The 19,326-nt window shown below is 37.3% G+C and overlaps 2 protein-coding genes across 2 annotated transcripts in view; one reads left to right on the top strand and one right to left on the bottom strand.

Moving 5' to 3' along the window:
• The first annotated feature begins 617 nt into the window (after positions 1-617).
• The window catches only part of LOC149786661 (peptidyl-prolyl cis-trans isomerase-like 4), a 46,634-nt gene continuing 27,925 nt past the window's right edge, over positions 618-19,326 (top strand). Inside the window, exons 1-5 of the mRNA XM_089977188.1 lie at positions 618-732; positions 2,713-2,780; positions 8,207-8,271; positions 14,844-14,961; positions 16,244-16,386. Coding sequence (XP_089833314.1) covers positions 663-732; positions 2,713-2,780; positions 8,207-8,271; positions 14,844-14,961; positions 16,244-16,386 — 464 coding nt within the window. The 5' untranslated portion in view covers positions 618-662. The remainder of the gene's footprint in view (positions 733-2,712; positions 2,781-8,206; positions 8,272-14,843; positions 14,962-16,243; positions 16,387-19,326) is intronic.
• LOC149786662 (E3 SUMO-protein ligase KIAA1586-like) lies at positions 11,495-14,837 on the bottom strand. Its single transcript, XM_089978073.1, has 4 exons — positions 13,890-14,837; positions 12,601-13,081; positions 11,885-12,565; positions 11,495-11,709 (listed from the first exon to the last, which is right to left on the bottom strand). The coding sequence occupies exons 1-4, from the start codon at positions 13,995-13,997 to the stop codon at positions 11,495-11,497; spliced, it is 1,485 nt and encodes a 494-aa protein (XP_089834199.1). The 5' UTR covers positions 13,998-14,837.

The following is a 19,326-nucleotide window of genomic DNA, read 5'->3' as shown; positions in this document are numbered from 1 at the left end:
GTGTGTGTGCGTGTGCGTGCATGCGCGCGCGTGCGCGTGTGTGTGTGTTGCGTCAAAATTTAACCCCACTTACAGATAGCTAATTCAGACTATTATCTGTAATTAACCTAATATGAAGTCTCAGTAGTTGTGTCTTCGTCTCATTTAATTTTATGATACTACATACTCCTTCCACCCATTATAATTTTACATTGGAGAAAGTTCTACCAGATACAAAATACTTTCATTGTATAATTCAGGGTTGTAATAGTCTCACATATTTGCCTCAACAATATTCAATAAAATTTTAATTTAAATTTTAATTAAATTGTTTTCTGATTTAATAATAATAATAATAATAACAACAACAACAACACCAACAACAACAATAACAACAACAACAATAATAGAAAATTTAGACCAACAAGTAGATCTCCGCTTTTTTCTGACATTACTGGTAGCGGATGTCCGTAAAAAAGCGGAGATCTAATTGTTGTTTTAAAAAAGACGAATGCTTCAAGTATACCGCATGATCGAACCTTGCCATCACACCAAACCTTCTCTTTCCGCAAAAGTATCTCTCCTGTGCGTATAGATCAGGAAGTTAAGCGCTTCTGGAAATTAAATCGGTATGACACAAACGATTATAGATAGAATCAAAGCGTAATAGCAACGTTGAAAAAATGGCAGTGCTATTGGAGACATCTGTGGGCGATATTACAATTGATCTGTATACAGAAGAAAGGCCTAAATGTGCGTTTTTATATCCATGTATCGTTATGAGGTTCTTATATCTTTTATATTGTGGAGGTGGGGAAGAAATGAAAGCGTTGTTGGCGTCGCTAGTACAGTAACTGTAACCTATTTTCGCGGTAAAACGTATCACGAAGATAATAATTATTTATTCAGAGTACGTAGTCTTTACATCGAAATTAAAATGTAGATATAAAATAAAAGTATTTTAAAACATAAAATATCGTAAATATCTTATGTACAAGTATACAGACACTTATATAACAATGGACAGTGTCCGGCATTGTTAAGAATGAAATTATGTAGCACATTTTAAAGAGTAATTTGTTCCACTTACTTATAATACGTGAATTTAAATGAATGTCATAGTTCCACACATATTTCAAGATAATGTTCTTACTATCTCAGTATCTGATATTCTTGGCATCATTGAGAACACACATTTTCTCAAGACTTCATAAAAATGGAATATGTTATAGTTTACAAACATGTTTGAGGCACTGTTCTATCTTTGAAGGCTTAATATATAATGAAAACTATTATTTGTAACTAATAACTAGTTTTCTTTTCATACATTCACTATAGTTTGTCCACAGATGAACACATTACATTGTGCAGTAATACAATTTGAACAATCTAATTTTGATATTCAGTGAATAGTTCCTAAATTTATGTAGCCAGAACGCTGTATTATCATGGTACTTTATGTTCTTATCAGTACATATTACAGATGTTCTGCTATTGCTGCTTACTTATAATTTATTAAGTTTCAGTGACTTTCCCTCTTTCTATTCCTGACTGCAGCTGTGGCCTAGTGGTTAGATCGTCCGCCTTGGATGTGGGAGGTCATGGGTTCGATCCTCGGCCAAGTCATACCAAAGACTTACAAAAATGGTACTAACAGCTGCCTCACTTGGCGCTCAGCATTAAGAGGTTAGTGCTAAAACTGGTCTGCCCGGTGTTATGATAATGTGACTGGGTGGGTCATCATGCTACATGTCTGCAGCATGATGCCCCACTGCTAGACATCACTATAAACTGCCACACTGCAAACATCATAGTGATATGACTAAAAAATTGTTAAAGCTATGTTAAAAAAACTAATCCAGCTCTTTCTATTCCTATAAAAAACCTTGTCAGTTGAAGCTCGTAAATGTAAATGAAACAGCATATGGTGGCTAATCCAGTTTAGTGTACCATGTATAACTGGTGACATTCAGAAGAACATGGTCATTAAGATGTACTGGGGGAGGAGATGGTAATTTGAAAGAAGTTGACTGAAAGACCATGCATACTGATTTTTGTGTATTATAAATGATATAATTCTCAAATGTGTATTGTTCACATATCTTTAAAAGTTTCTTTAAACCTGTGATAGAAGGACTTATCAATGACATATCGTAAGCAAAACTCTAAAATTGTTAAGAAATGACACATTTGGTGGCATATGTAATCCTATGTGACACTGACCCAGTCTATGATTTAACTCATCTATATATATATATATATATATATATATATATATATATATATATATATATATATATATATATATATATTCAATAACAAAGGGAAAAGAATACCTCCCTGCCTCACCTATTTGGTCATATGGAAAGAGCTGAATATTACACTTTATCAGTGCACATAATACTATACTACTGTTTGCCATACCAGTTAACTAACGTATGTCACATGAGTGTCTCAGAGATAGGGTGGAGATAAAAGAGGGTTGGGGTTACAGGTGTTTGTGTGTTGGTAGGGGGGAGGGGGAAATAGATTGTGTGAATCGGTAATAGTGAGCAAACAGCACTTCTCCATTAAGTCTTGGTTAGACACCATTTCCAAAGAGCAAGTATTTATTGATGGCATGCCATTGATATTTTTGTCTTCAAATAACCTTGAAATTGTTGTACTACAACTATGCACTAACATAATCTCTTTGGCATTTTGATTATTTCTTGTTTTTGATTTTTTGTTCAGGTTGCCAAAATTTTCTGAAGCTGTGCAAGGTCAAGTACTACAATTTCTGCCTGTTTCATTCAGTTCAGGTGAGTGCATGGTAAATGGGATGCTTACAACAAAGATGAATGCATGGTAAATGAGATGCTTACAGTTTAGGTGAGTGAATAGTAAATGAGATGCTTTACAGTTCAGGTGAGTGCATGGTAAATGAGATGCTTACAGTTTAGGTGAGTGAATAGTAAATGAGATGCTTTACAGTTCAGGTGAGTGCATGGTAAATGGGATGCTTACAGTTTAGGTGAGTGCATGGTAAATGAGATGCTTACAGTTTAGGTGAGTGCATGGTAAATGAGATGCTTACAGTTTAGGTGAGTGCATGGTAAATGAGATGCTTACAGTTTAGGTGAGTGAATAGTAAATGAGATGCTTACAACAATGGTGAGTGCATGGTAAATGAGATGCCTACAGTTTAGGTGAGTGCATGGTAAATGGGATGCTTACAGTTTAGGTGATTGCATGGTAAATGAGATGCCTACAGTTTAGGTGAGTGCATGGTAAATGGGATGCTTTACAGTTCAGGTGAGTGCATGGTAAATGAGATGCTTACAGTTCAGGTGAGTGCATGGTAAATGGGATGCTTTACAGTTCAGGTGAGTGCATGGTAAATGAGATGCTTACAGTTCAGGTGAGTGCATGGTAAATGAGATGCCTACAGTTTAGGTGAGTGCATGGTAAATGAGATGCTTACAGATTAGGTGAGTGCATGGTAAATGAGATGCTTACAGTTTAGGTGAGTGCATGGTAAATGAGATGCTTACAGTTCAGGTGAGTGCATGGTAAATGAGATGCTTACAGTTCAGGTGAGTGCATGGTAAATGAGATGCTTACAGTTCAGGTGAGTGCATGGTAAATGAGATGCTTACAGTTCAGGTGAGTGCATGGTAAATGAGATGCTTACAGTTCAGGTGAGTGCATGGTAAATGGAATGCTTACAGTTCAGGTGAGTGCATGGTAAATGAGATGCCTACAGTTCAGGTGAGTGCATGGTAAATGAGATGCTTTACAGTTCAGGTGAGTGCATGGTAAATGGGATGCTTTACAGTTCAGGTGAGTGCATGGTAAATGAGATGCTTACAGTTCAGGTGAGTGCATGGTAAATGAGATGCTTTACAGTTCAGGTGAGTGCATGGTAAATGAGATGCTTACAGTTCAGGTGAGTGCATGGTAAATGGGATGCCTACAGTTCAGGTGAGTGCATAGTAAATGAGATGCTTACAGTCAGGTGAGTGCATGGTAAATGAGATGCCTACAGTTTAGGTGAGTGCATGGTAAATGAGATGCCTACAGTTTAGGTGAGTGCATGGTAAATGAGATGCTTACAGATTAGGTGAGTGCATGGTAAATGAGATGCTTACAGTTCAGGTGAGTGCATGGTAAATGAGATGCTTACAGTTCAGGTGAGTGCATGGTAAATGAGATGCTTACAGTTCAGGTGAGTGCATGGTAAATGAGATGCTTACAGTTCAGGTGAGTGCATGGTAAATGAGATGCTTACAGTTCAGGTGAGTTCATGGTAAATGGAATGCTTACAGTTCAGGTGAGTGCATGGTAAATGAGATGCCTACAGTTCAGGTGAGTGCATGGTAAATGAGATGCTTACAGATTAGGTGAGTGCATGGTAAATGAGATGCTTACAGTTCAGGTGAGTGCATGGTAAATGAGATGCTTACAGTTCAGGTGAGTGCATGGTAAATGAGATGCTTACAGTTCAGGTGAGTGCATGGTAAATGAGATGCCTACAGTTTAGGTGAGTGCATGGTAAATGAGATGCCTACAGTTTAGGTGAGTGCATGGTAAATGAGATGCTTACAGATTAGGTGAGTGCATGGTAAATGAGATGCTTACAGTTTAGGTGAGTGCATGGTAAATGAGATGCTTACAGTTCAGGTGAGTGCATGGTAAATGAGATGCTTACAGTTCAGGTGAGTGCATGGTAAATGAGATGCTTACAGTTCAGGTGAGTGCATGGTAAATGAGATGCTTACAGTTCAGGTGAGTTCATGGTAAATGGAATGCTTACAGTTCAGGTGAGTGCATGGTAAATGAGATGCCTACAGTTCAGGTGAGTGCATGGTAAATGAGATGCTTTACAGTTCAGGTGAGTGCATGGTAAATGGGATGCTTTACAGTTCAGGTGAGTGCATGGTAAATGAGATGCTTACAGTTCAGGTGAGTGCATGGTAAATGGGATGCCTACAGTTCAGGTGAGTGCATAGTAAATGAGATGCTTACAGTCAGGATGAGTGCAAGGTAAATTAGATGCTTGCAGTTCATATAAGTGCATGGTAATTTAACTAGATGCTCTGGCAGTGCACCCTGTTGCAGTGATAATGCATTCTGATAAAAAAGAGTTCCCACTTGCAAGTTTAACTCATTAACCCCACAATATTTTTTGTCATTTTTGCCTGAAATTTTAATAGGAGACGCATTTTGGGGACTACTTCAGAATTTAACCAAATACATCTTCCTAGAGATTTTCATTAAGTCAGATGCCTAGTTATGTTAGAAACATCATTTTTCATTGGCTATTGCACTTGTGCATTTGCAGAAGGCCCAGCTTATCCTACTTTTTGTAAAGGTTCAGCTTTGTGCAGGTCAGACTGGTCTGCCTTAGATCTAGGGCCAAAACGTCTACAATCCAGACACAAAATCCAATTCTGACAATGGGCAATTTTTGTGTGTAATACAATAGAGTAAAAAAAAATACACTTTTCCCTCAGTATTTTGTTATGCGGATAGAAAATCCAGATTATTTGGAATCATTGTAAGGTTACATCTGTCTACTTTTCTGTAATACCACCCACTTTGGTATATCTTAAACGACCTTGATGCTACAGAGATCGGAAGTAGGGTGCTACCTCCTAATGCTTAAGGTTGGCACCAGGGGTTAACGACTTAACCACAAATCTTTTAGTTCATATTTTTCTATACTGTTCAAACCCAGTGAGATTATGCAAAGTTTTCATCCATTAGCAGTTATTTGTTAACGCAACACCTCCGAAATTAAAAGGAAAGTAACGAAACTTGGAACACTCAGTTTTAGTTTTGTATACTCAGATGGTTGCCATGGCATCCAGTTTGAAAGTCATCTTATTACTTCCTCTCCTGATTGAATGGTCAGGTTGACATGGGGTTTTCGTTAATGATGAAATAGGGAGAAAATCTTCCAAATGTACTTTTTAATATTTGTTTGTATTTACTTAAGTTTACCATTAAACTAATGAATAGCTTGTCTGGAATTACTGACTGAATCCCTTCTTTGAATAGGGCTGTGCGCATGATATTATTCATAAATGAACTAGCTAATCAGCTGCTAGTGTAAAAGTGTATTGATTACACTGTTATTTAAAGTGTATTGATTACACTGTTATTTAAAGTGTATTGATTACACTGTTATTTAAAGTAAAACTGACAAAAAATGTGTTCAGTTTATTATCATAGAACTGATCAAAAAGACTCAACAGTACATGTATGTAGTTGGTTGTAAATGAAAATGATGTAGGACTGACCATGTAGTGGCCATCATGAACTCGTGTTATTGTTACTCCTTTGAGCATTTGGTCATATTTAATTAATTGATAGATACGTCTTACTATCTAAAGTTGGTACTGTTTGAAAATGGAGCTGATATGACAACACAAATGGGCACAACACAGGCTGTCTTGAAAATATGTCAGTCACTTCTCCTGAAATAATGTTTATATTGACTTGGGCTTTCCACTGAAATATTTCTTATGATCTGTTACTTTGGCCACACAAAAAATGTTGCTGATTTGGCCAAACAAAATGGCTGCTAGAGAGTAGCTTTTCAAATTAACTTCTTGCTTCACCACCTAAAAAGATAGCCACATTGTTATTGGTTTTAGCACATCATGCAGTAAGTAAGTTTTACTAAATGAAAATAGTACTGATATGTAAGATGTCCATGAATCTTGTTATTGATACGTCTGAATGGAGAGGCCCCAGGTGGTTGAGTGGTCTAAATCACTTTCCTTGTTATTCATACATCTGAATGGAGAGGCCCCAGGTGGTTGAGTGGTCTAAATAACTTTCCTTGTTATTCATACATCTGAATGGAGAGGCCCCAGGTGGTTGAGTGGTCTAAATAACTTTCCTTGTTATTCATAATCTGAATGGAGAGGCCCCAGGTGGTTGAGTGGTCTAAATAACTTTCCTTGTTATTCATACATCTGAATGGAGAGGCCCCAGGTGGTTGAGTGGTCTAAATAACTTTCCTTGTTATTCATACATCTGAATGGAGGGGCCCCAGGTGGTTGAGTGGTCTAAATAACTTTCCTTTATAGATCACTGATGCCTCAGATTTGTCCATGCGGGTTCAAGTCTCATGTGAGAAAGTTTGCCAGTAGGTTCCTGTAAGTTGGTGGTTCCTCCAGGAGATTTTTCAGGATCGTCTTCTACCAAATATACTGCCACTTTAATAAAGTATCATGCTGAAAAATGGCATTAAAATTACAAAACCAAACATCCTGAATCATTTGGTTGTACAGTAGTCCCCATCTTGAGAGGACCGTCCCAAAGTGCTCACCGTTTGCATGTATACCATACTGTATTCTAACATCTGCAAACCTGTGTTCCAAATCAGTTAGTGTCTTTACCTTTTACTGTTCTTTGACTTTACAAATGTATATATGGCATTCTGGTTGTCAAAGTTGTCAAATACAAGAAAAATTTATTTTCAAACTTAATATGGTGATGGTTAACATACTTAGTTGCTAAAGCTGCTAAAAGCAGTTGAAGTTGGGAAGAAATTGACATCGTATGAATTCCTGCAAATTCTCTTTTGCCGATATAGCATCAGTCCCTTCAAGGGATTCTTGCTTTTGTTTAAATAAAAATAAGCATTCCATTGACATAAAGTGCTTTCTGTTCACATGAAGCAAGTCTGCCTTAAGCATGTAAAAATGAAGGAATTTATGCATTCATTTTGTAATTGTTCATCGATAAAATGCAAGATCAAGATATGCTACACTGCGAACAGGTATGTGTTTTGCAGTTACTGTATAACCTCTGATTGACATTGCCTTGAAAGTGATTTTATCCTGTTTCAAGTGCGCTCGCTTGGAAATCTCTTACCCTGCATAGGTAACCATAGGAATTTATTAGAACAATTTCTTGTACATGTGCAGATAATTCCATCATACCATTTTTGACATTGTTCAATTTTACCAAGTCTTCTTTTACAGGTAACTTAGTTCTTTATTCTAGTGATTTCTCCCATGTACATGTATTTCTCTGTGGATTTTGGTAGAAAGTCCAGAAGGCATTCTGATTGGCCAGCTCCAGGATAAAAAAACTAGCACCAAATTTTGAGGTGCAAAATGAGTCTGCCGTGTTCAGTTTCTTAACCTTCCAGCATCAATATTCAGTATGTTGTAAAGCAGGGGACCTATATTGTTGTTTATCTGACCTTATATTGATTCATTTATTTCAGAGAAATCTTGTTGCACAAACAGGTGACCCAACAGGGACCGGGAGAGGTGGGGCGTCCATATTTCAGTAAGTAGAACTGAAAAACCAATGCATGTACCTGATTTAAGAATTTTAGTACATGTGTTGCTCATATGCATTTGTCACATTTTAAGTAAATTTAGGCTTATGAATACAGTATTACAGCCTTGTAGAATATTGTATTTATTAATGGCAGTAAATGTTTTTCCATGCATTAGTCTGTCCAAGATAGAATTCAGTTTCCAACAGATATTATTCTATGCTAAATGTGATATATCTTGCAGATGCTTTTTTTTGTCGGAGTTTTGTTCGACACAGTGATCACTTTGGTGTCTCTTTGCATCTGTCCATCTATACACCTGTCCACACCATAGATTAATCTCAGTGCTTACAGTTTTATTAATGTCTTTGTATGGTTTAAATGAAATAGAAGACGTGTTATTTTAGAGGACAGGGAATGATTTTCATCCTTCTATGCAAAGTTCTTACCATATGTCATAAAGCAAGGGACCTATATTGTTGTTTATTTGACCTTTTATTGGTTCATTTATTTCAGAGAAATCTATATGGTGTGTAGGGCCAAGTGAGCTATGTCTTGGTATCATTTGTCTTCTGTGCATTGCCCACCTGTCAATTTTTGCTTGTTACCACTCTGTTGGCCATGCACCAGATTTGATTTTGATCAAACATTGAATGTAAGTTTATATCATTAAGATTTTGGACAAATTCTAGCAAAGTTCTTTTGACTATTACTGAGGTGATGTTGCATCCAAGCTTGTTATAAAATACATCCATCTTATAAAGGAAGTGACTATTAGGAAACAAATTTTTAGATTGCTGGTTTATCTAATAAGTGGTATAAAAGTTGGTTTCTTCTTCACAAAACAGTAGCATACATGGCGGTGGGGGTGGTAGGAGGTAAATGATTCTAGGCAGTGATTCCAGCAAGGCAGAAGTCATATTTAGAATTAATAGCTAAATGAAAGAGAAATGATATGACCAAAAGTGATCCATTCACCTGAATTCCTCACCTGGGTTGACCCTTAAATTTAAGTTATTGCTGACTAGGTAGGGTTTCAGATTCATTTATCTTGTCTTTACATTGGCTGATATTCCACTCAATTGTTTTTCTTTGTGTGATGAGCAGTCAGCTTAAAGCCTGCAAGCATTGCAGGTCACAATTGTGTCAGCCATAATTTGACTTCCTAGAGGCACAAGAAGCTTCTCACTGAAATCGTTGATAATAATATTGCCTGTATTTTTAGCTTATGGAAAGTTTTTTAAAAGTAACTGATGTAAACCTGATGAAATCTGCTTAAACTCAACAATGTCACAAGAGAACCTATGTTCAGTTTTACTTGCTTTGCCTGTTTTATTTTTATCTGAACTGCACTTCTTTCTGGGAAATCCCCATTTCTTTATGATGAATGGCTTAGTGGAAAAAGTTCGGTGACAGAGAGATACAATCACAAAACATGGACAATCAACTGTAATTCGTTAAAATATTAGATTTGGCCAAAGAAGTCCAACTAGCTTAAGAAGTCAACCCATATAATAACCCTGTGATGTTGACAGATAAGAAGTTGCTATAAGTATTATGTCATCAAAGTTGTGGTTAAGTTCTGGAGTTTATGGCCTATCCACTTCAACCGCTCCAGTGGCCTAGTGGTTAGAGCATCCGCCTCAGATGCAGGAGGTCATGGGTTGGATCCCCGGCCAGGTCATACCAAAGACTTACAAAAATGGTACATACAGCTATCTTGCTTGGCGCTCATCATTAAAATTTTATTGTTAGGACTGGTAGGACTGGTTTCAGGATAATGTGACTGGGTGGGACATCATGCTACATGTCTGCGGCATGATGCCCCAGTGCTAGACGCCACTATAAACTGTCACACTGCAGACGTAGCAATATGACTGAAAAATTGTTAAAGCTATGTTAAAAAATCCAAATCACACACACCTATCCACTTCAAACATTAACAACTATCTTAAATTATATTCAGTCTGGATTTGACATATTTAAATTTTATGGCATGCAGTTAATGAATTAATAAATTAATCCATTCAACCAACCAGTTATGTGGTCCAGTTACTAACTCCAATTATCTTTTTGTATGCTCCACCACAAAAGTACCGCAACGGTGGCCTAGTGGTTAGAGTGTCTGCCTTGGAAGTGGAAGGTCCTGGGTTCGATCCCCGGCCGAGTCATACCAAAGACTTACAGAAATGGTACTAACACCTGCCTCACTTGGCGCTCAGCATTAAGAGGTTAGTGTTAGGACTGTTCAGCCTGGTGTCAGGATAATGTGACTGGCTGGGACATCATGCCACATCTCTGTGGCATGATGCCCCAGTGCTAGACATCACTATAAACTGCCACATTGCAGACATTGTAGCAATATGACTGATTTTTTTTTAAAGCTATTTTAAAAATCCAAATCACACACATACCACAAAAGCAGCGATTTATGGTATTACCCCTGCCCATCATACTGTCCAGGTAAGTTATGCATTTGGGTCAGTTTTAAGGGACTGTGATGAAATGTGTATATCCAATAAACAGTGTAACCCTTATCAAATCATTTCAAATTATATTCATACATGTTTTCTCATTCTTATTCTTGTGGCAGCTCAGACCATTCAGAGGTCATGTCAAGTCCCATTTAGGGTGGCCGAGTGGTCTTAAGTGCTCTCCATTACGGATCACTGCCATCTCACCTCTGTCTGCATAGGTTTGAGTCTCGGATTTGGCCAATGCGGGTACATGAGAAAGCTTGCCAGTAGCTTCTCAAGGGTCGGTGGTTCTTTCCGGTGATTTCCCGGGTTCTTCCTCCACCATTATTACTGGCCGCCATGTATAGACTATTATGTGCTGAAAAATGGTGTTAAACCCTACAACAACAACAACAAAGTCCCATTTATTGATAATCCATCACCTGTATATTTCTACATGTACAATATCACTTCATCTCTTTATGAACAGCTTCAGCTGACTTTTCTGATTCCCTAGTTTGGTTTTGGTATCATGCTAGAGAAGATATCAAGAAACCATTTCATGGAATGGTCCTGGCTTTTAAAAAGTTGTGGCCAAAAAAATCGCCAACCTCAATATTATGTCACCAATTTTCAAAAAGTGTCGCCAGAACAAGTAGTGTACATTTTTCCAAGTGTTAATTTAGTCTATTAATGTAACAGGCAATGAAAATTACAAAAGATGGGTTAGTTAATACTTTAATTACAACAAGCATTAACAAAATGTTACAAAGTGTTACATGAAGATTCGTCGCGATTTTAGGGCTGCCCACTTGTTGAATGCAGTTTCAAAGTCTAATTTTTCACATCTGTACATGCTGATTCCCATTAAATTCTTGAGAGATGAGATGCAGAGTTTATTTCTGATGTCAGTTTTTATGAGGTTCATCTTACTGAATCCATGTTCACAGTCTACAGTGCTGACAGGTGACACCAGTAGTCTCTCAGCAGCTGCAGATACACAAGGGTATGTTGCCCTGGATCTCACTGCCAACTGAATCAAGTCCTTAACACCTCTATACACCTTACCATTCCAGAGAACTTGAACCCTAGCATAAGCCACAAAGCCAGCCAACTCCTGACTAATTACCTAACCCACAAGTAGACAAGTAATCTGAAACAATACCTGAAACCTCTGAAAGAATGGAACTGTTAGCCTGTGAACCATACAAATAGGGATCAAACAACTTGGTTAGAGCACTCAAAACTATCGAATCACCCTCCTCCGTGAACCTTGCTTTTAGATTGTCTATAATAATATCTATAAATTTGGCACAAGATGATGCAGCCTCCAACCTTTGCTTAGCACCATTGCTAATTGTATGGCCTTTGTACTCAAAAGTACACAAACCTAATAAATCTAAACTTGGTTCTGCTGGAATCTCAGAAAGAAACCTAGAAATGTTACTACCAGACTCCAACCTCCAACTTTCAAGAAGCTCAACAGTGGAGTGGAGAAGGGGATTAACCTCGGTAAAGTCAATATCAGATCTCTGATAAGCTTGACACAGAACTGCCAAAGTTCTCAGAATGTCAGCCATATAGTGTGCTGTATAAACAAATTTGAAACAAGCAATGGGCTTATACAGTACAAGAGCCTTTGCAGACTTGTCTTCCAAGAAGACACTAACTAGAGCTTGAAAATTATCAACAACTGCCTGTACACTACCTTCAAAACTGAGCCACTTTGTGTGGAATACCTGATGCAAGCGAGTGTGAGAAGACTCCAACACTGACTGAATTGCCTGAAGCCTACACATATTAGTGGGGGAATATGCAAAATACTTGTACATATTATTCAGTATATCTTGAAACGACCATGTATCTAACCTCGTCAGCTGCAGCACCTGTTACCCAGAGCTAACCAATGTTCAATGCAGTGAGTTGCAAGCAAACCTTTAGTAGCCTCCTTCAACCTGGTAACAACACCACTCTTGCAACCCAACATGACTGCAGCACCATCCATTGATACACCAATCAGATTGTCCAGACTAAAACCAAATGACTTAATTAAACCTAACAACTCTGAATATATAGATTCTGCGTTTGCGGTTTGAAGCTGATGAATACCTAGAAATTGTGTCACTGGTTCAACACTGCCAACCAAACTAGTTAAGTACCTAACATAAACAATCAAATTCTGATGTACTGAAACATCTGTGCTCTCATCAAGCAAGACACTGTAAACACAAGATTCCTTGACCTCGGTAACCAGCTCATCAACTATTACATCGGCCAACGACTGCAGAAACTCACTGGTGCTTTTGTGACTGTCATTCAATGTGTGCTTATCTACTTTGAGGTCTGAGAGTTGGGTGGCACCCTGAAATAGAAATAATCATTAATTTTGTATGCCATAAATATTTCATTTATAATTATACATGTTCTGATATATATATATATATATATATATATATGATTAACAAAATATTGGCATTTATACAACAATCACGGTGTACTACAGTAACATCACATTGAATATATTAAGGTTGTACACGTGTTTTTCCCTATGTTACTGTCATTTAAATCCATGGAATATTACTGTTAACAAGCTATAATATAATATTCTCAATAACTCTGTGATACACAACTGGTGCAGCTTTGGGACAATTTTGCTGCTTCCATGGTGTTGGCATCCCGCATCACCGTTTGTGCACATGTATGACTGTTGTTACGTTAAAAAAAAAATGCATTATCAACTTTAGTTGATATTTTAATAATAATAAAACCCTATGATTGTACATTGCAATGTAAGATAAGTGACGTATGATGCGACCGTCGATTGCATGCATTCCGTAATTAAATGACCCCCCCCCCCCATGGCTAGCTTCACAAAGCTTGTAGTGAATTGCTTCCTAAATCCCAAGAATGATCACTGAATACTGTATAAATTTTCTCGACAAGAAACTTACACGAGTCAACACCTGGCAATATTGGACCGTATATATAAGCATAAATTCACACCCAATGTAGGGATTCTTTCACTCCTGTATTTTGAGAAATAATTATCTTTAATTAAGCAAAACTTGTTTTTTTTTGCTTTTTCTTGTTGCGGAGTTTAAGTCTCTGCAGCTATAACACGGGATTGATGGCAAAAGGAAAAGGTCAATGAGTAAAATGCACAAATATTATTTACCCCGCCTGGATTCATGTTTGGTGACACACTCCTTCTTCAAAGTATCACAGCCAGTTGTAAATGAATTGACGAACTTTGCCTTGATACATACATCACAGAACATCTGTTTTAACTTTTTATCATATCTCAGCCACGGACGCCCAAGTTTCCAACTGTCTAGAAATTTTTGGGAATTTTTGCCCCGTTCATCATAATGTGGTGTTGCACTTGAAGCACTACATGTAGATGATGTTGGACTGCAAGGTTTGTCATCGGGTTCAGTGACTGTATTGTCTGATGAATTTGCACTAAATCCAAACGCTGTTAATTTTTATAACTTAGGATGAGATGATGAACATGTGTCTAACTTCCGTTTGCTCATGATAATGTTGCACTGGCGACAAATATAATTGTGATTGAGATTTTTTCCATTTGCTTTGTATTTATACACAATATACTTCAAAGGTTATCGGTTTTCTATGAAGGTTCAGCAAAACTGTTGGTATATGTATTAAAAAAAACAGAAGGATTAGCCATTCAATTAATTGTATCTGTTCTATTCGCATCTTCAGAAGTCGGTCAGTTGTAGGTATAGTTCGGTAGCGTGATTGACTATATCACAGCATACAGTACTCAGCCTAGATGTCAGCATAAGCAGATTATGATGTAACAATGTACTGTAAAGATGGGGTTGTCAATACGAACAAAGGATCGTTTGTGTAACAGATTGATTCCAATTCATTGCTTAGTCAAGTTTGTGGCTTCCTTTTGTTCTCCCTTTTAATTTATCCAGTCCAAATCCATGATTGTATGTACGCATTAAATAACCAAAAAGTCTGTCGCCAAAAAAATCGCCAGATGCGATATTTTTGTCGCCAATAAGGAACAATTTGCGACATTGGCAAAGCCCAGGACGATCCCTGCCATTTTGTTATTTAATCATGAATTTTTCACTCTTTTGTGTTTAAAGGCAGCTGTATGGTGATCAAGCTAGGTACTTTGAATGTGAGATGGCTCCTAGGATTAAACACACAAAAACTGGTATGGTTTCCATGGTGAATAATGGCAACAACATGCATGGATCACAGGTAGTTGTCGTACACTTTCATAAGATTTATATGCTATTGTTACTTCTTTATGAAATAAACATGCACTACATGATTTGGTACTCACATTTCATTGTTAATTGTATCTAGAGACAGATCTTAGACACCTGTCATGTTTTCCATTTTGATTTTGCAGAAAGTATTAATGGAAGTGTAAAAAATTGCAGTTTTACTAAATATTGGAATAGCCTAACACTGGTTATTTTTCTTTCTTTGTTGCCATTTATTAGTGCTGTTAAGGTTAAGATATATACTTGCTTACAAGTCCAGTCCAGCTGCAAAGTGCAAAAACCCAGTTCTGCCATCACATAAGGTGCCAGCTTATATGGGTCTATATGGTTTGTCAGGACAAATTGCATAGACCCTGATCAACCAGAGCATTATGTAATGGCAGATCAGGGTCAATTGTACTTACAATTAGCTTATAAGCAAGTACTGTATATATTAACTATCAGCTAAAAATAGATAAACCCTTTATATGATTTTTAATCAAAAGAACCACTAGATAGAAATTGGCTTAACTTAATAGACAGTTAAAACCCTTTACATGATTTTTAATCAAAAGAACCACTAGATAGAAATTGGCTTAACTTAATAGACAGTTAGTTTACTGGCATGACAATCTTTGATTTTTGTGCATAACATAATGCTTTGAATCCACCATCTTATATGGTCATGATGATAACATAAAATACACTGAACATCTTCTTCTTAAAACTCCAACATAATTAAACCAAATTTCACAGCGTTATACAGTGGAGACGTTTAAAACAGAGTTATCCCCCATCCACTTGTGAGGCCATCCATATACAGTAAAAAGCTTGCCTTATAAAAAGGGTGGCCTCTGTTGATGGGGACAGAATGGTAAATATATACCGTTTTTGTTTTGGGAGAAGTGGATTCTGATTAAGGGAGGACCCATACTAAAAAGAGCATTACAAGGAGAGGATCCTTGTTTGTACAAGTTATGTAGATACAAAAGTTAGAAGCACCTTCATTCAGCTCCTCATATTATGAACAAATAACAGATTTTGATTAAGTTTGATAGAAAGTATCTTACCCATCTTCTTGTGTTCTCAAGCTGTTAGGCATAAGTCATCTTGGGTTGTGATCAGGCCCACTTGTTCTTTACTTTAGGCAAGAGGCATTTGTATTCTTAGGAAAAGTTTATATTTTAAACATTACTCAAATGATTTTACATTTATTTCAATAATTCAATGTATATTTTTTAAATTTTGCAATTATTTTCTTACTTTTTCTTCAGTTTTTCATAACTCTTGGAGATAATTTAGATTATCTGGATGGAGTACACACTGTGTTTGGAGAAGTTACAGAGGGTCATGACGTACTCAAGAAGATAAATGAAGCTTATTGTGACAAGGAACATAGACCATATCAAGACATTAGGTGGGTGAACATTTTTTTTCATGACCACACATTTTTGAAAAAAAACAACCCCAAAACAAGTACAGTGGAACCCCGCTATAACGCGCCCCGCCATAACGCGAATTCGGATATAACGCGGTCGTAGCATGGCTCCCGAAATTTCGTATATTCATTCACACATGGAGAAAAAAAATTTGGAGAAAAGTAAAAAAAACAAAACAAGAAATTAACTTCATTTTGGGCATGAGATTAGTTGTGATTTTTAAAATAATATGATTGTGGCATGGTTCCTGAAATTTGAAATTCATTTACGTGTATTTTTATCGGACTGTGAAAATATTTGTTTAACGTACGAGAAATAGTGTGTAAAACGTTTATTATAATTTGGTGGAAGAATTCGCGTATGACTTTTAATAATAAACGATCGGAACTTAACAATTTATCCAGGTTCTTTAAGTGATTTTGGAGAAGTGATCGTGTATGAATTCTAAAATAATATGATATATATAACGTACGAGAAATAGTGTGTACAACGCTTGGCTTCTGAAATTTATCAATTTGAACAGGTTGTGGTGAAGCTCCGTATTCTACTCTAGAAGAGAAAACTGGTTTCATTAGGTTTTTGAATTGTTAAGCCAAAGTAAACATTATCGGAAGTGTTACTTATTACGGATCCATGAGTAAAGCCAGTAAATCGTCTTTGTGATTGTCTTCCGTGAAATCTGTATACAGTCGTTGCTCAAACAATAGCCGACATGGGCTTCTTATTTAACTGCAATCACAGCCAAGCAGCAGACAAAGCTGTGGTTGATACAAGAGTCGCACAATTTAATAAACATCAAAGGACGAAAGCCGCCAACATGTATGCTGTGCTTGGCGGTGTGATCAAACAACAAACAGTTGAAAGTAAATAATATCCACTTTATTATCTGTAAATTAAAAGGGTATGAAATTGTACATCCATTCAGCTTAATTTTGTTTTATATAAAAAGTGATTCGTAACCATTGCAGGCCTTCATTACTTAGTTATCGAGCTTTATCTGTGTACGTTGTTTGCTTATATAAAAAAATATTTTACTGTTATGGAAAAGCAAGTTCAAAAACGCAAGTCGTTTTCTGCTAAAGAGAAACTGTATGCCCTAGATAAACTAAAGAAGGGCAAACAACAAACTCAGCTTGCCAGAGATCTAGGAATCAGCGAGTCCACTTTGCGAGAGTGGAAAACAGATGAAGGAAAGCTCCGTAGTCTACCCAACATTCTTGAAGAGGAAACTGGTTTACAGCGTAAAAGGGTTAAGTTAGCTAATGACAGTGTCCTAGATTCAGCTTTGTACCAATGGTTTGTACAAGCTCGCTCAGAAGGTGTTCCAATTTCTGGCCCAATTCTGAAAGCCTAAGCAGAGAAATTTGATCGCTGTATCAATGGAGATGATTCCAAATTTAAGGCGAGTAATGGCTGGCTAGACAGATTCAAGAAAAGGCACTCTATCAGCCAAGTTCTTGTGTCTGGGGAAATCCGCTCCGCTGACAAAGAGGCTGCCAATTCCTACCCGATTGGGCTTAAAAAGTTGCTGGAGGACGGTTGCTACACAGCCGACCAAGTTTACAACTGCGATGAGACTGGTTTATGTTATAAAATGTTACCCGATCGCACCCTTGCAACCAAGACTGACAGTCACAACGAGAAGGTTTCAAGAAGAGGAAGGACAGAGTGACTCTCTTATTTTGTGTTAACAAGTCTGGCAGCCACAAAGTCAGACCTCTGATGATTGGAAAATCGAAAGCTCCCAGATGTTTTCATCATGTAAATATGAATGCTTGGATGAATAGCTCCATATTTGACAACTGGTTTCACAAAACATTTGTTCCAAATGTTCGGGCTCATTTACGAAAACTCAAGCTGGAGGAAAAAGCTCTCCTCCTGCTGGATAATTGCCCTGCCCACCCCCCAACGGAAAATCTTGTCAGCAGTGATGGCAAGATCAAAGTTTCGTACCTCCCGAAAAACACTACGTCAGAAATCCAGCCACTTGACCAAGGCATAATTTCCGTATTTAAACAAAATTATCGCCGTGAAATGATAAAGGGAATGGTAGCAGATAATAACGCATCCGTCGACACATCATTGGCATTACTCAACTTAAAAGAAGTATGTCACCTTGGAGGTAAAGCCTGGGATGCTATCACTGCACGCTGCATTGAACGATGCTGGATAAAGGGTCTTGGGCCAGCTTTTACGCCCTCGACACAAAATGATAGTGACGATGAGCTTGAATTTACAGGATTCACTGAAGACGACGTACGTTTAGCAGAAGAAGCACTCAAAAAATACGAGCACAGTCATCATGATATCCTTAACTGGTATTCAGTAGATGACATCTGCCCTATATACGAACAGATATCAGATGACGAAATTGTTACAAATGTCAACAGGAAGAATGAAGCTGCACAATTAGAACCTGAAACCAGTGACGATAATGATAACGATGACGATGGCACCCCAACTCCCCCACCAAAAGTGTCTGAAGCAGTAGTACATTTAGAAGCAAGTTTAAGGTGGCTGGAAACACAAGATGTTGACAGCGTCAAAGTCCTTCAATTAAGAAACATTCTTGACTTTGCTAGAACCCAACAGTTCGCGGCAAAGAAGCAAACGTCATTGGATATATTTTTCAAGAAATGATGAAATTTAAATTTGGAACCACACTGACTTTGCACTTTGCGCAACGATTAATTTAGCAGTTTTCACATGTTTCTTTTGATGTTCACAAAATCTGAAATAAAAGTTATTTGCACGCTGAAATCATGCGTTGATTGTTAATTATTCTTGCAGTTGTCGCATATGATAAAATTTTAGCAGTATGAAATTTGTACAGACACCGTATGTAGACCCCGGAATAGCTGCATGCAATGACCGTACGATATCAGACGGCAAGTAAATGGTTTCAATATTTTGTTCAT

This window comes from Sinohyriopsis cumingii, chromosome 12 (genome assembly GCF_028554795.1).
Source record: "Sinohyriopsis cumingii isolate HCF-2022 chromosome 12, ASM2855479v2, whole genome shotgun sequence".
NCBI classification, from domain to species: Eukaryota; Metazoa; Mollusca; class Bivalvia; order Unionida; family Unionidae; genus Sinohyriopsis; species Sinohyriopsis cumingii.
Note: the sequence above shows the minus strand (reverse complement) of the source record. Positions and strands in the feature narration are given on the sequence as shown.

Excerpts from the sequence above, each read along its gene's own strand:
- LOC149786662 (XM_089978073.1), bottom strand. The coding sequence starts at position 13,997 with ATGTTCTGTGATGTATGTATCAAGGCAAAGTTCGTCAATTCATTTACA. Across the intron at positions 13,082-13,889 it reads ATGAATCCAGGCGGGGTAAA|GGTGCCACCCAACTCTCAGA; the intron begins TAATATTTGTGC and ends TTTCTATTTCAG. Across the intron at positions 11,710-11,884 it reads CATTCTTTCAGAGGTTTCAG|CTGCTGAGAGACTACTGGTG; the intron begins GTATTGTTTCAG and ends GTGTATCTGCAG.